Raw genomic sequence first — 15,335 nt, forward strand, 5'->3', positions numbered from 1 at the left:
CCTGAAGCGGGCAGGGAAGATTCTGGCTGATCCCTCCCACCCCGGTCACAGACTCTTTGAGACTCTCCCCTCTGGCAGGAGGCTGCGGTCCATCCGGACCAAAACCTCACGCCACAAGAACAGTTTTTTCCCATCTGCCACCAGCCTGGTTAACAAAGCCCGGAAACCACCCTGACATTCCCCCTTTCCCCCACACCCCCCCTTTTTTTGCTGACAGGACACTTGTAACCTGTAACTCTATGCGTTACATTAACGCTCAGCTTGGACTCCTGCTTACTTGCACTGCTTTACTTGCACAATGATCACCTGCACTGTTGTATTGCTCTTGCATCTTATACTGCTCTATATTTACTCTCACTCACTTAAAACTGTGCACTTATATTTATATTATATTGTAGATATGTTTATACTGTTTAATTTGTATTGTATTGCACCGACTACGCCAAAACAAATTCCTTGTATGTCCAAAAACGTACTTGGCAATAAAGCTTTTCTGATTCTGATTCTGATTCTGATTCTGATTCTGATGAGACTCTGCACCTACTTCTCAGAGGCTTGACCTCAGCCCATAGGAGAGAAGATGAGGCGGGACGCTGTTTCAAAGAACTCCACTTTTGCATGTTTTCTTAATTATGGCAGGATTGGTCCTCTATATACAATTACACAATCATGATTTTGAGTTAAAGTGAGAGTTAACCTAGAAGTTTACTGCAGTCCTCTAATGATGTGCTTTGGAAATCTGTTGAAGATTATTTTTTTATCTCCTTAACCTTTTTCCTCACTATTGTTTGTTTCAGGATGAACCTGAATTTTATTTGTTTTGATCGGTTTAATTATTGCTAGACCAAGTTTAGTTGAGCAACTGTTTTCTTACAGCTGTTTCCTGATTTATGAAGACAACAAACCTTACTTGAATAGCACATTCTCCTGCCTTTCCTCATTTCCAAGTGTAGCTAAGAGAAATAGGCCTGTGTCTCACATCCAATTTCTAGAGGGAGGGGTGGTGGTTAACCATGTGGTATTTGTTTAGTCATGTGACAGCAATGCAGTGCAGGACAGTAGGGTGTTTTACTGAAGCGGAGAAGCAATGTCAGCAGTCTGCTCGTTTTTTCACGGTGTCGAAAGGGTAGTGAGATATATAAAATATATAACATCGGTTATCGGCCATAACAGTGACATTAAAATCAGATATTGATATCGGCCTGAATTTACATATCAGTGCATCCCTACTAAAATGGTTTCATATCAGCACTGAAAGCACTTGTTTGTGATTCCTGACACATTTTTGTAGCTTTTAAGATAAAACGATGGCCTTGTTGAAAATTGTAAGAAAATTGAAATAGACTTTTCCTCATAATGTCACCAGGCATAAAGCAGTTGGCAGATTTGCAGCCCAAATTCTGTACTATGCATGAAAGAGCATTATGTTTAAGCTTCTACACAGGGCTCACATAAATGGATTCCATCTCTTTTTAAGTGGAGTTATTAATCTAATATTTCCCACTACCTGCTGCATGTTTCAGATTTAAACCAAGTCCTATTCACAGATTGCTGTGTAGTGCTTCCAGTCCTGCAAAATGCCATGACTTGCAGGCAATTAAATAACATAAATGGAACATTCCCACTGCAGCAGGAGTTTTCCTTCAGTCTGGGTGTTGCTCCATCTTTTAGGAAAAAGCAAATGGAGGAATTGCTTGCCTATAGAGCTGAAAGTATTTCATCTGCCTTATCTTAATGGATTGAGAGGTTCAGCCTTTCCTCTGCTTATTGAGGGAAATGATTCTCAGACTTACTGACTGTAGATTTGGTTGAGATAAAGACATATTCATTCATGCAGAGGCTCACTGACACTGAATTAGCATTTTTATCAGCAGACACTGTTGAACAAACCTATTGGCTGACATTTATTTTACATTTTCTTCTGTCTACTCCTCTGTGTCTCTCCAGTCCACTCCTCTCCACCTGGCTTCAGGATACAACAGGGTGAAGATAGTTCAGTTGTTACTGCAGCATGGAGCTGACGTCCACGCCAAGGACAAGGGGTACGTATGACAAAAGCAATTTAAATTAAGTTGAAGGTAAAGGCAGAAAGCGGCTCTCACTGATGTTCCCCGCAATTGTGGAAAAAAGCATTTTTTTTTTTCTTGTTTTTAAGAATCGGTGCATCTAATGTGACAATAAATTCGTTTTTTAGGAGTATTTAATTCACAGAAACCTCGAAGAAACGCCTGTAACAGATGAAGAAAAATGTATTACATACTAGATAACCTCTAAAGGTTTCTCTAATATCTAAACAGTTCAGGATCTTATTTACTTAGTCATCATTCTTCCTTACATTAACTATATTACCCAAAGTGTTAGAACCAGTCATAAAATAACTTCCCTACTAAATATTCCACCAGAAGCTGTTAGCGTTATTATAACAAAGTGCATGTGACTGGGGGCGACAGATGGTCAATCAGTGCCATGACAGAGCGAGGTCAGCAGATGCTGGGGTGCACAGCAGTCAGTAGCTACTGACCTCCAAACTATATGCGGCCTTCAGATTAGCTTAAAAACAGTGTAGAGAGCTTTTAGGATGGGTTTTAATGGCATAGCAGCTGCATCAAAAACTCACAGAGTGCAATGCAGGTGCTGGATGCAGCAGTGTAAAGCACACCACTGATGAACTCAAGGGCGTTGAGACATGTTCTGGGTTTGGCAGTTGCCAGGAGAGCACCACTTGCCTGACTGTAATATTTAAAGCTTGGTACAGAGGGGATTATGGCATGAGTCTGAAGTTGGGCTCAACCCCTTATAAATGACTTCTTAATGCTTCAGCAAATGAAGCCTTTCTGGACTAGTTTGGTGTAAAAGACCTTCACTGGCCTGCACAGGGTCATGACCTCGACCCAATAGAACACCTTTAGGATGAATTAAAACAAGACTACACGCCAGACCTTCTCATCCAGCATCAGTGTCTGACCTCACAAATGCAGCTTTGCTAACCTCCTGGAAAATTTAAGCTAAAGAGATACAATATCAAAGAGGAATTTTATTAAACATTTACTTGTGTCTGTCCCTTCCAGTGGTCTGGTGCCTCTGCATAATGCCTGCTCTTATGGACACTATGACATCACTGAGCTGCTGCTAAAGGTACAGCTACACACACAAACAAGCGCATTTTTACAGGTATTACTACATTTTCTTTGCTAATAGGAAATTTTTTTCTAAAGTGTTATTTAAAGGCACAAAAGATCCAGTTCCTCTCCTTATATCATTTACATCTTCATTCATATTGTGTGTTTTTGTGCTCTATCTTCAGCATGGAGCTTGCGTGAACGCCATGGATCTGTGGCAGTTTACGGCTCTACATGAAGCAGCTTCCAAAAACCGGGTGGAGGTCTGCTCTCTTCTGCTGAGCCATGGAGCTGACCCCACCCTCCTGAACTGCCACAGCAAAAGCTCTGTGGACATGGCCCCCACACCTGAGCTGAAGGAGAGACTCACATGTGAGCATGTCTTAATGTGTAGCTGGTGAAACACTGAACACAGGTGTAGAAAAGTGTTAAATTATGCTTGAAAAAGACAGGAAGCTTAAAGCACTCATGTTGGAGTTGGAAGGAAATGCCAACAGAAAGGGAGTCCTGGTTTTATCAAATGGAAAAAACTTTGGCATGAACAGACACCTGGAAGCTTAAATGTAAACAGGACAGGGCAAAGTGAGAATAACAGAGGGAAATGCTTAACTGTAAAGTTAAATACAAGATTGTTGATTTAACAAATAAAGACAGGATGTAACTGAAAAAAAAAACCAGAAAGTCAACTAGCTAAAATTAACAATGAAAAAGCTCCAACAGGAGCTTCACATGAAAGATTTGAATCTAATAACAGAAAGACAAATAACAAAACAGAAACAGAAATTATAGAGAAAACTCAATACTAACAAGTCGTTTGAAAAACACAGTGCCTTACAAAAGTCATATTTGCTTCTTGAACTTTGCACATTTCATCAAGTTACAAGGACCGGGTTTAATCTATTTTATTGGGATTTTCTGTGCTACACTAACAGAAAGATGAGAATTACTGTAAAGTGGAATAAAAAAAAATACAAGGTTTCTAGTTTATAAACGTTTTTGCAAATAAAACTCTAAACTGTGCACTTATTATTAAAGGCTAATAGTTGTCCTGTCAACGTTGCTACCTGAGCTGTTAATCTTTGCAGCTCCTCGTTGTAAAAGGTGCCTAACTACAACTGTGTGCCACTTATTTTAGATTTTTGTTTGTATAAAACGTCTTCTTTATTTGTCTAATAATGCGACCAAGTGGAGTTCTGATGCAAGCTGCCAAAAAGTCTTGGTGATGCTAAAATGTGATCATGAAGGGACCACGGCACTTTGTCTTCAGGGTAAAATAGTACTTTCAGGTTATCTTTCTGATTGTTAATATTTACTGAGGAATATCAACTTTTCAATGTTTTGTCGATGTTTTGTTTTTTACATGTTTTATTAGTTTTCCTTGAAGATGTTACATATTTGTAAAAAACCTAAAATTAATATGATTGATTACAAGTGCTTTTTTCTTTTGACTGGATTCTTATGCATCTGAAAACATTGTTCTGCTGCTTAAACTCCATACACAGTAACTCAGACTGTTGCACTTTATGTTAAAATTGGTAAAACAGAAAGGTTAGAATCCACCCATCGATCCATTGTCTTCTGCTTATCCAAGACCGGCTTACAGGGTCCAGTAGGGAAAACCCAGACATCCTTCTCCCCAGCCCCACCCTCTCGCTCATTATGGGGTATCCCAGTGCATTGCCAGGCAAGACTGCAGATATAGTCCCTCTACCGAGTTCTGGGTCTTCCCTGGGGTCTACTCCCAATGAGATGTGATCCCACGTTAATTGGAACTCACTTTCCGATCCCCTTTCTTAAAATTTGGGACCACAACTCCACTCCAACGGTGTTGTCCCATTCCTCCATTTTTAACTACCGCAGCGACTGTCCATCCCTGTTGATGGAATCACATTCTCCTGAGTCTTCAGGCTCTGCCTCCTCTGCAGAGGACATTTAATCCTTCCACTGTCTGACGATGCCCTCAGTCCGGGCTCGCAGTTCCCCTCCCAAAGCATACAGAGCTTGAGATGCCGAACGGTTTTTCAGGACTTGTTTGATGCCAACTGAAAGTCTCTCTCCATAGCTTCTCTGTATTCCCCCCATGCCCGAATTTATGCTTCCACAACCACAATAGCTGCAGTTCTTCTGGCCACCCGTTACTTGTCTGCTGCTTCTGGAGTCCCCAAGGGGAACCAAGCCTTAAAGGCCTCCCTTTTCAGCCTGATGGCTTCCATCATCACCAGTGTCCACCAGTGGGTCCTCTAGTTGCCACCCCGGCACCTATAACCTTTAGGCTACAGCTCCTAGAAGCTGCATCTACAGTGGAGGTCCTGAATATGGCCCATTCCAATTCCATGTCCCCAGCCTCCCTCAGGACATGAGAGAAAATCTCCCAGAGGGGTGAATAGAAAATCACTCGGACAAGTTCCTCCGCCAGACCTTCACAGCTCACCCTCATCACCCGTTTGGGTTTACCAGGTCTGTCCGGGAGCCTCCCCTGCCACTTGATCCAACTCACTACCAGGTGGTGATTGGTTGACAGACCCTCTCTCCACCAGAGTGTCCAAGATGTAACACAATTCTAACAAGGCAGGGTTGTTTCTAATATTGCATTTCAGATTAAGCATTTTAAACTACAGATGCTGTTTTGGCTTTATAATAAACCTCAGAAACGCATCGTACTCAGATTGAAACTGATAATCCCTTTTTTTTTTTAAGATATTCATATTTACTCCTATTCTGTGTGGCTTCAGATGAGTTTAAGGGCCACTCGCTGCTTCAAGCGGCTCGAGAAGCAGACATGACCAAGGCTAAGAAGACCCTGGCTTTGGAGATCATCAACTTCAAACACCCTCACACAAATGAAACGGCGCTGGTGAGATCAACACCTGTTCTGATCACATTCTTACAGACTGAAGGAACTTGATTTGTCAGCTGATTTCTGTTTTTGTCTCTGCACTTATTTATGTCTCTTTGTGTGTGTGTGTGTGTGTTAGCATTGCGCAGTTGCGTCACCTCACCCCAAACGGAAACAGGTCACAGAGCTGCTGTTGAGGAAAGGTGCCAACATTAATGAGAAGAACAAAGAGTGAGTGCTCTTTTCAGCATCTTGTTTTGTTCATAAACACCAAGAGGTAATTTTAGACGTGGCCCGAAGCTGCTTTATTTCAGAGGTGAAAATCACAAGTTGCTTTTCTGATGTGAACAATCAACGCAGAGTTTGTTCCCGAGTGTTTTCTGGGAATTAATCAGGAAAGTGTTTGTGCTGATCAGTTTTGGTACAAAGAGTATAAGTGCACTCTTTTGTGTTTTCCTACGTTTTTTACAAGGATGTCTCATCCTGTGGGTCGCAGGCTGAGTGGAAAACATTCAGTCTAGTTTCTAGGTATGCCACAGTTTTAAAAAGTAAAGCTTTCCAAACCCTATAATCGTTTATGTCAAGCCCTTCTTGCAGCTTAAACTATTTTTGAAGGACTGAGACACCCTCCTCCCCTACCTGTTGCTGCTAGCAGTGTATGGCAGCTATAAAAGGCAGAATTCCTAAACCGTTACATTGGAGTGATTAAGCAAAAGTAAACAAGCATTGAAGACACAAAGCATGGCAGCTCGCCATAAGCTTCACTCGAGAACAGAGATATTTTATCTGTGTTTAAATGTGTGATGATGCAGCGTTAGAAGAAAAGACGTATAATTTGAGTTCACTAAAAGGAAGTTGATGTTAAATTTGCCATATCTTCTCTCTATCTTCCATCCTCTTTCTAGTTTCATGACACCTCTTCATGTAGCAGCAGAGCGGGGTCATAATGATATTATGGAGGTGCTTCAGAAACACGGGGCAAAGGTAAACGAGTCATTTTAAATGTATATTCCCTACCCATCCTTTAGTTGATAAATCGGTGAACTGCAGACTTTTCTGTTTTGTTTGTAACATTGATTTCATGTTGAATCATTTTTTAACATTGATCAACAGAAAGAGATCCTCTGGGATCCTGTTAATTGAGAATAAATTACAGCAATTTATAAGAAGTTTAATCTGTTTTTGCTGTTGTATGGAAAGATTTGTTAAAAGTAAATTCTATATTTCTGCTTTATTAAAACAAAAAAGAAAACACATCCTGTACAGAAAGCGGCACAAGGCCCAGACCATCATACTCCCACCACTTTGTTTTAGTGATATGAGAAAATAGTTTTGTAACAATTTCAGTTCCTCTCTAGTCTATTTCCCTCTCATTATAAATTGTTTTTTTTTTGTTTTTTTTTATTTGCCCAAAAAACCCTTTTCTCCATCAAACCACAGACTTTACTGAATTTAAATCATGAATTATCCAAACATCTGTTTGGAAAGCATTGATTTCTTCCAGGCATGTTATTAGTCTTGACTGTTTACCTGATTCTGTAGACTGAAGCACTTTTAATATTTAGCAGCTGAAAGAAGCTAACCTCAATTAAACCGGGGTCTTTTATGGCGCCAGATCTTGTTGCAGCTAAATATTGGAGTGATCATTTTTGGAGTATGAATGAATGATGAATTTCAGAGTCTTTATTGAACCCTTTCAGAGATTTCACTTGTTCACATCATCAAAAGGTTTCACAAATGTGTAGATTCTCAATAAAAATGCAGTAGATTCTCACATTTTATTTTAGATATTTTAAATACATTTTCTCCACAGAACTTGTAGATGATTCATTTGCCACAGCCTTTCTGATCTAAATCATTAACACAGGGACCATTTATGTGTGTTTTAAGCACGTAAACTGCAACAGATCCTTGAAGAATCCCACCTGTGAGATATTTGTGTGTGCAGGTAAATGCCCTCGACACGCTGGGTCAGACGGCATTGCACCGCGCAGCGCTTGCTGGCCACCTACAGACCTGCAGGCTGTTGTTAGGATACGGGGCAGACGCCACGCAGGTGTCGCTGCAGGGCTTCACCGCCGCTGAGATGGGAAACGAAGCCGTGCAACAAATCCTCAACGGTACGCTGCACTTTGTGTGGGTGGGTGGCAGGGAAGCAGGAAGAGCACACATGTAGGTTGTGCTGGGGTTTGGTTGCTTAGCATCAGCTGCAGATAGGAGGATTAACCGGAATTGTTCTGAAAGGTCGATATTGATTTTTTTCACCGTAAAGTGCAAGTAGGTAGTCAGGCTTTGAGTGAGCCAACTAGGGAAACACATAAGTTCTGGCAGCATTTTCTGATTAAAATGTTCTTTTTTTAATGAACAAATTACTCCTAATTATACTTATTCTGGTCCAAACCCCTCATGTTTCCCTCTGTTTTTACATCACTTTGTTGTGAGCATGAAGGAAAGTAGACAATTTATCTTGTATAACAGATCATTGCCCATTTTAAATTGGTTCACACATTGCATCTGTGTGTAAGTGTGAAGATAATTCAACATATGTTCCCTCGTTTCTTCCTAAAACAGGTTTTTTAGAGTTTTGAGTTTTTTTTTTCCTCCTCTGTGATGTTTGTCCAAAGCATAGGCAGGCTCTGCTTGCCTCCATTGATCCTCTGACTTGCTTCTCTGCAGAGAACATCCCTGTGAGAAACTCAGATGTGGACTACAAACTTCTGGAAGCTGCCAAAGCTGGAGACATGGATACAGTCAAGGTAGTTTTATTTATTTCATAACGCATCTCTTTTAACTGAGTTCACCGGGGGTTACTTGGTCCAAGTTATGGAAGTATTGATAAATATGAAGGCCGAAAACATAGAGGGATAAACAACTCATAATATATTCTATGTGCTTTAAGTCAGAGTTAATCTTGAGGTTCGTGGAGGTTAAAAATTCCCATTTGCTCTTGAATTATATTTTTTGTTAAAGACAAGGGAAATACTAAATACAGATCATGACTCAGTAAAATCATCCTTAGCAGCAGTACGTGAATGGACTGCTCTGTGTATCACATTGTTGTTGAGGAATCTTAGCCTTTCTTAACCACACTGGTTTAAGCCATAGAGGTTTGCAGATGTTTGTTTCTGCATAAATGGAGGTGTGGACTTTAACTGAACTATGTATGTTGCAGATTTGCTGCTGTGTTGGCGTTCATTGTCCTGTTGAAGTCCCAGTCTGGGCAGAACTGGTCTCACATTTGACTCTATGGATGCTTTAATATACAGGACATCATTGCCGACTCAATGAGTGCAAGTTGTTAAGGTTGTCTGGCTGCAAAATAAACCTAAATCACCATTGCCCTGCTTGACAGGTGGTGTGGGGTTTTTGTACTGATAAACTGCGTTTGGTTGTCGGCAACATGACTCTTTGGTCTTATCTCTGCCATGGACACTGTTCATTTAGGGGCAAAATTGCTAACCTGAATCCTGCCGCGATATTTGTTTTAGAAAGAAGAGGTTTTCTTCTTCAACCGTTCCTCGTAAGCCACACTTGTCCAGTCTTTTCCTAATTTTACAGACAGGTTAACTAAAACCTGTAAAAACAAATTGCAAGCATAAGGGGTTTATTTCTAGTTTCTCTAAGTATTGCATGGCCCAACCTTGGGATAGGTTTTCTGGTACCCGCTCATCTTCTCTTCCAAGTCATTGGACAGCTGTCTTAAATGTTTTCCACTAGTGAATAATATATCTCCCTGGAGTAAGTGTGAACTGAGCAGATCTTGCTGCTGGAAAGCCCCCCCAAACCATGACACTTCCAGCTCTATGCTTCACATTTGGTATGGGTTTTACTTTCCTGGAGTGACATATTTGGTTTATTCCAAACATGTTATATGTTCTGGTGTCCAGAAAATTCAGTTTTAGATTCATCTGTAGAACATTACTCCAGAAGTCCGGGTTTTGGTCTACAATCTCTATGGCAAACATTGGTCTGGCATTTATACATGAAGTTTTCCTCCTTGTTCATCTCTAATGGAAGTTAAAGTTCTGCAGTCCCTTTCTGCGCTTCTTTTAGTATCTTGCAGCCTTCTTTCAGGGTGAACTTGCTTGGATGGCCATACTTGGGCATCTTGGCAGTTGTTTTGAATGTCACTCTCATGTCAACAGTTACGGGCACACCGGACTAAATAAGGTTAACCTGGCAAACCTTCTTTAAAAAGCTGATTAACGGTGTTCTAATCATATACATCTGCTGTGATGCGCCAGTGTGTACCCAGCTGTAAACACAGTATAAAATATACTGGTTATGAACCCTTAGTTTCAGTAGAGCCAGTGATCTTTTTCTTTTTTTCTTAATAAAAATGTCCTGACCTTTGCAGCTGCTCTCAAGGAGTTGAAGTCAGAGTTCTCTGGTAAATGTCAGTTATTCAATCTGAGGCTTGTTTATGTTTGCCCTTTTTGATTTTAAGAATAATCAACCTTTATTCTCACGATTGAATAAACCATTCTGCAATTCATTATTTTCCAATAATATGAAACAAATACCAGAAGAAGATAACAGTAGCTCCAGGGAGACAGAAGAAGACTGACACTTGGTTTGTTTTCATGTTTCGATCTTAGGCAATAGTTGTTAAAAGGGTCCGAAGAGGCTGTGAGCCCTGAAAGGGTAAATATTTGACAGATTAGCAGAGTTACAGAACAGGATATATGCTCAGGTCTTGCTTTTTGTCACCCACTTTAGGTTTTTCTGAGGTCAGATGCAAAGAATACAACCCTGTGTTTAGAGTCTGGCTTTTGATGCTTTCAGGAATTGTCAGTCAGATGAAACTTGTTCAGAGAAGTTTACGTTAAATAGGTACAAGCAGGATGTAGTACAGTTAAGGCTACTGTTAGTCTGGAAAAATCTGAAGAAGTTTGGAATTTGAGTAAAATATGTTACAGGTCTGGATAGTTATATAGAAAGGAAATATGGAAAAATATTATTATTTCTGGACTTATTGTCTAAAAGCTGTTCTTCAGTTCATTCGTAATCCATAAACTTTCCCCATTTTCTAACCCTTAGTCCATCCATCGATTCACCCATCCATCTTTAAATGAATCCCTCCATCTAACCATCTGTTCGTCATCCATCCTTCTGTAAATCAATCCATCCATCCAAGACTGACCACTGAAGAAATATTTTAGTTTACTATATTATACTTTAAAATAGGTTTAAAAACAAATAGGAAATTAGATTTTTGAAAAACTTTGATGTGATTTTGTTTCACATGAAAAGGTTGGAATCCTTTGCTGTATTTTGCTTTATTTAGTAACACTAGAGACGTTTAAATTAAGTTATGCCATGATCAACATTAGGAAAGTTCTTGCAGTCATATAAGTTGAATAATCTATGTGAATTTGGTTTAAAGTGCACAGTGATTATATTGACAAATGATTCTCTATTCTCTCTCCGGTGTGTCTGCAGTCCCTCTGTACTGCTCAGAATGTAAACTGTAGAGATCTGGAGGGACGGCACTCCACTCCTCTCCACTTCGCTGCCGGCTACAACAGAGTGTCGGTGGTGGAGTACCTGCTGCACCACGGGGCTGATGTGCACGCTAAGGATAAAGGGTGTGGGAACACAGAACTAACATTGGCTTCATTAGATGTTTTTTTTTCTTAGAGTTTTGGTAAAACGAATTTTAATCTTTGACTGCGTCCCACCCACAGCGGCCTGGTTCCCCTTCACAACGCCTGCTCGTACGGTCACTACGAGGTGGCCGAGCTGCTCGTCCGACACGGCGCCTCGGTCAACGTGGCCGACTTGTGGAAGTTCACGCCCCTTCACGAAGCCGCGGCAAAGGGCAAATACGAGATCTGCAAGCTTCTGTTAAAGGTTTGACTTCAAAAATGCTTTTCCATCAAAATAATTCAGATCTTTTAAAGCAGGTTTGCTGTGCTGGATATTTAAATCGGATTCAAGCAGGACCTTAGATTACATGCAATAGAAGCAGTCGTACTTTCAAGCTTACTTAAATTAAACATCTTATAGTACCACTGGAATCACTAAGTCAGTCATCTTGACCAGTGTAAACCAATTTTATCAGACTAAACTACCTAAACTACCCCCCCCCCCCCCCCCCCCCCCCCCCCCCCCCCCCCCCCCCCCCCCCCACCCCCCCACCTGGGACTAATCTCTGGATAAACAGTTAAAGTATTGTCCTAAATTTCAAATAACAGCCAAACGTTCACAGAAAATCTGGTCCACTTTGTTCTCTGAGAGTTTTATGAAAGGGATAAAACCAACAGGCTGGCTTATATTATTATTATCTAATAAAATAAAATAAGCCTGAGGACTAAAAAAGCAGTTGAATGTTAGAGTGCCTCGTTTTTGACATTTCCTTTATGTTCCTCTGATTTAAGGATTTACTGACCTGAGGCCAGCAGAGTTTCCAGAGAGACTAATATGGTGGTGCACCTTCGGTCTTAGATAGTTCATTTGCTTTCAGCATAAAGCATCCTTATCGCAAGGTTCACTGCATTTTATTTTTTTCCTCTGGTGGTTGAAGTTTTTTTTTCTTAAATTGATTAAATATAACTAAAAGTTGGGTTTTGTTTATTTTGTTACACATTCTGCATCATATGCAGGATGTTTCTTAGAATCTGTCTTAGAATCTCAGCTGTTTTTTCAGAACAACTGGATTTTTGGAAAGATCATCAAGCCTCATTAACTTAGACTAAAAGAAAGCTCAGTCTGTCTTGTTGTGTGATAATCTTTATATTGATCAAGGTTAAAAGTCTTGAATTTGTGTTTTTGCTGGCACTCAAATTCTGAATCAAAAGAGACTTTCCATTTTAATACATATAAATTTGTGTATTTAGTATTCAAAATTAGGGAAATTGAAATAAATTTGTGTATTTAGTATTCAAAATTAGGGAAATTGAAATAAATTTGTGTATTTAGTATTCAAAATTAGGGAAATTAGACAGGCATAGCTCCGACCGCTAGATGGCAGCAAAGGGCTTCCAATACAATCCCTGTTTTGTGTGGAACCAGCATTAGTGTTATTCTCTATTTGTAGTGTACTAGTACCACTGGCCAACTAAACAGTCCCACAGCATGATGCTGCCACCACCTTGCTTGACAGTTTGACAGTATTTCTAGGTTTGAAAGCCTAACCATGATTCTTTCAAACATACTTCCTATAACTGAGGCCATATAGCTCAATGTTTGACTTCTATATACTTAAAGCTTTTTATTCAGTAGTCATTTTCCTTGTCCGTGTGGGTAGCTGCAAAATTGACCAACCCTAACCCTGCGAAATTGAGTCGAATTTAAAAGGTGCTGATTTGGCCTGAGATGGCTGACAAGCATAAGGTCTTTCTGTGACTTTGAGCCATGGTTACTGAAATCAAAAATCTTTCATCTTTTTTATGTAAATTTGCAATATTTTTCCTACTGTTGTTTTCCTGGACTAAATTATGCTGTCAAGAAGAAATCATAAAGTAAGGAGAAAAACTCCCACTAGACTTTAGGATCCAAACAGCTTCAAGTCCAGCCAAATGAGGTGGATAATGGACAGTTTCAGGACACCAGTGGACACGCAGGGGAGTGGTCCCAAAACAGCCAGGCCTAATAAGGACATTTTAAAGCTGACAATGCTGACAAAAAATAAAATAGAAAAAATAAAATATAAATAAATTAAATTAAAAAAAGCTGATAATGCCAAGTGAAACTGTGACCTAGGAAAAAGTGGAGTGTCGGCTTTGCCTTCTTCCCTGGCGGTTTCTGCTTCACACAATGTCTCATCCGCACCTCTCCGCTTTTATTTCCATTCTTCTATCTCATCTATTCATTTGTAAATTTCACATGTCTTCATCATACTCATCACTTGACATCATCTGATTGTTATTGGAGGTACGACTCCAATTTGGACTGACTCTAATTTGAGATTAAAGTTTGTTTCCATCTTAGATTAAATATTGTTGTTTTCGGGGCAGAAAGTAGATACACACTTTGGCGTAGATTTCCACTTTTGTAAACAACATTTTTGGGCTTCCCCGCCATCAGCACGGAGCAGATCCGACCAAAAAGAACCGAGACGGTAACACGCCCATGGACATGGTGAAAGACGGCGACACGGACATCCAGGACCTGCTGAGGGGAGACGCTGCGCTGTTGGATGCTGCAAAGAAAGGCTGCCTGGCCCGGGTGCAGAAGTTGTGCAGCCCAGACAACATCAACTGTCGAGACACACAAGGACGCAACTCAACGCCGCTGCACCTGGCAGGTAACGTGCACACAAACGCGCAAGCACGCCCGCATCCCATTAGTCGTTAATATTATAACGTTTCAGTTGAATGAGCATCAAAAGGTTTTCAATACACCATAGATCAGAAGCGGCTGTAAGAGTCCTAAAATTTTCAGGTTTCATGTTGTCAGTAAAATCAGGTTATGAATAATACATGAAGGAAGTATAAAATCTTTTACCCTGAAAAAAATGGAACATTAATCTTGAGAAGTCCCTTTTAAAATGATGGATTGTAAAATCCTAAACATTCCTATGGAAAAAAAAATGTCACTTCACAATAATAGTTCCCCAAACAGTAACGTTTTGTGCACATTGCCTTCAGAAATGTTAACTTTACATAAATCAGGGATGATCTCTATGAAATATCTTGAGATTTGTTTATAAATATTCAGCAGGTAAATTGCAGTCCTGAACAAGGCACACAGCTGCAGTCAGAAGCTTACATAAACTCATTTGTTAGAATGTCACTCGTGGTCATTTTCAGTGGCGTAATGTTCATTATGTAACATAAAGTGAATCCAGAGGTAATCTTAGAAAGAACTAAACACACAGGTTTGAATATGTTGGGGTTTTTTTTAGCCCACAAGGTTAAAATGATATGCATACACTCCCACTACTGGTACTTTTAATTGATAGTGGTGGTTTTTCTGGCCTTAAATGGGGAGGTGGTCATGAGTTCAGGAAGGCCAATCCAGGAGTTTAATCTTAACCAGCTTTATCCTTTTAAGATGGTTTTGATGTGTGTCTGAAATCGTTCTCATCTTTCCGCATTATTGCTTCCACATTATAGCATCTACTTTATGCAGCATACTAGCACTAGTAGCAGGACAGCCTAACAGCATGATGCTGCCACCACCATGCTTGTTTTAAAATGACCACGAATTTTTGTAATGCATTTTAGGTTCATAAATGTTACATTTAATCAAGGCTTTTAATGATTTATTTTCCAGGATTTTTGTATTATTCGTATCACTTTATGCAACTGATTTGCTACTACTGGTAGCAAAACAGTCCCACAGCGTTCTGCTGCCACCATCATGCTTGACAGTTGGAACAGTGTTCTTGGATTTGAAATGCTCATGTTGAAACTATTGTTTCCTGGAGTTTCCAT

General features: G+C 40.1%; 1 protein-coding gene across 3 annotated transcripts in view; it reads left to right on the forward strand.

Annotated features, from left to right (window-relative positions):
- The window catches only part of LOC124872441 (poly [ADP-ribose] polymerase tankyrase-1-like), a 101,664-nt gene that overhangs the window by 63,736 nt on the left and 22,593 nt on the right, over positions 1 to 15,335 (forward strand). For all 3 annotated transcript variants that reach the window (XM_047372447.1, XM_047372448.1, XM_047372450.1), the window contains 11 exons: positions 1,948 to 2,042; positions 3,069 to 3,135; positions 3,305 to 3,491; positions 5,852 to 5,973; positions 6,095 to 6,186; positions 6,861 to 6,939; positions 7,904 to 8,075; positions 8,632 to 8,711; positions 11,398 to 11,543; positions 11,643 to 11,808; positions 13,984 to 14,203. In XM_047372447.1, coding sequence (XP_047228403.1) covers positions 1,948 to 2,042; positions 3,069 to 3,135; positions 3,305 to 3,491; positions 5,852 to 5,973; positions 6,095 to 6,186; positions 6,861 to 6,939; positions 7,904 to 8,075; positions 8,632 to 8,711; positions 11,398 to 11,543; positions 11,643 to 11,808; positions 13,984 to 14,203 — 1,426 coding nt within the window. The remainder of the gene's footprint in view (positions 1 to 1,947; positions 2,043 to 3,068; positions 3,136 to 3,304; positions 3,492 to 5,851; positions 5,974 to 6,094; positions 6,187 to 6,860; positions 6,940 to 7,903; positions 8,076 to 8,631; positions 8,712 to 11,397; positions 11,544 to 11,642; positions 11,809 to 13,983; positions 14,204 to 15,335) is intronic.

This window comes from Girardinichthys multiradiatus, chromosome 8, assembly GCF_021462225.1.
Source record: "Girardinichthys multiradiatus isolate DD_20200921_A chromosome 8, DD_fGirMul_XY1, whole genome shotgun sequence".
In the NCBI taxonomy this organism is placed as follows: Eukaryota; Metazoa; Chordata; class Actinopteri; order Cyprinodontiformes; family Goodeidae; genus Girardinichthys; species Girardinichthys multiradiatus.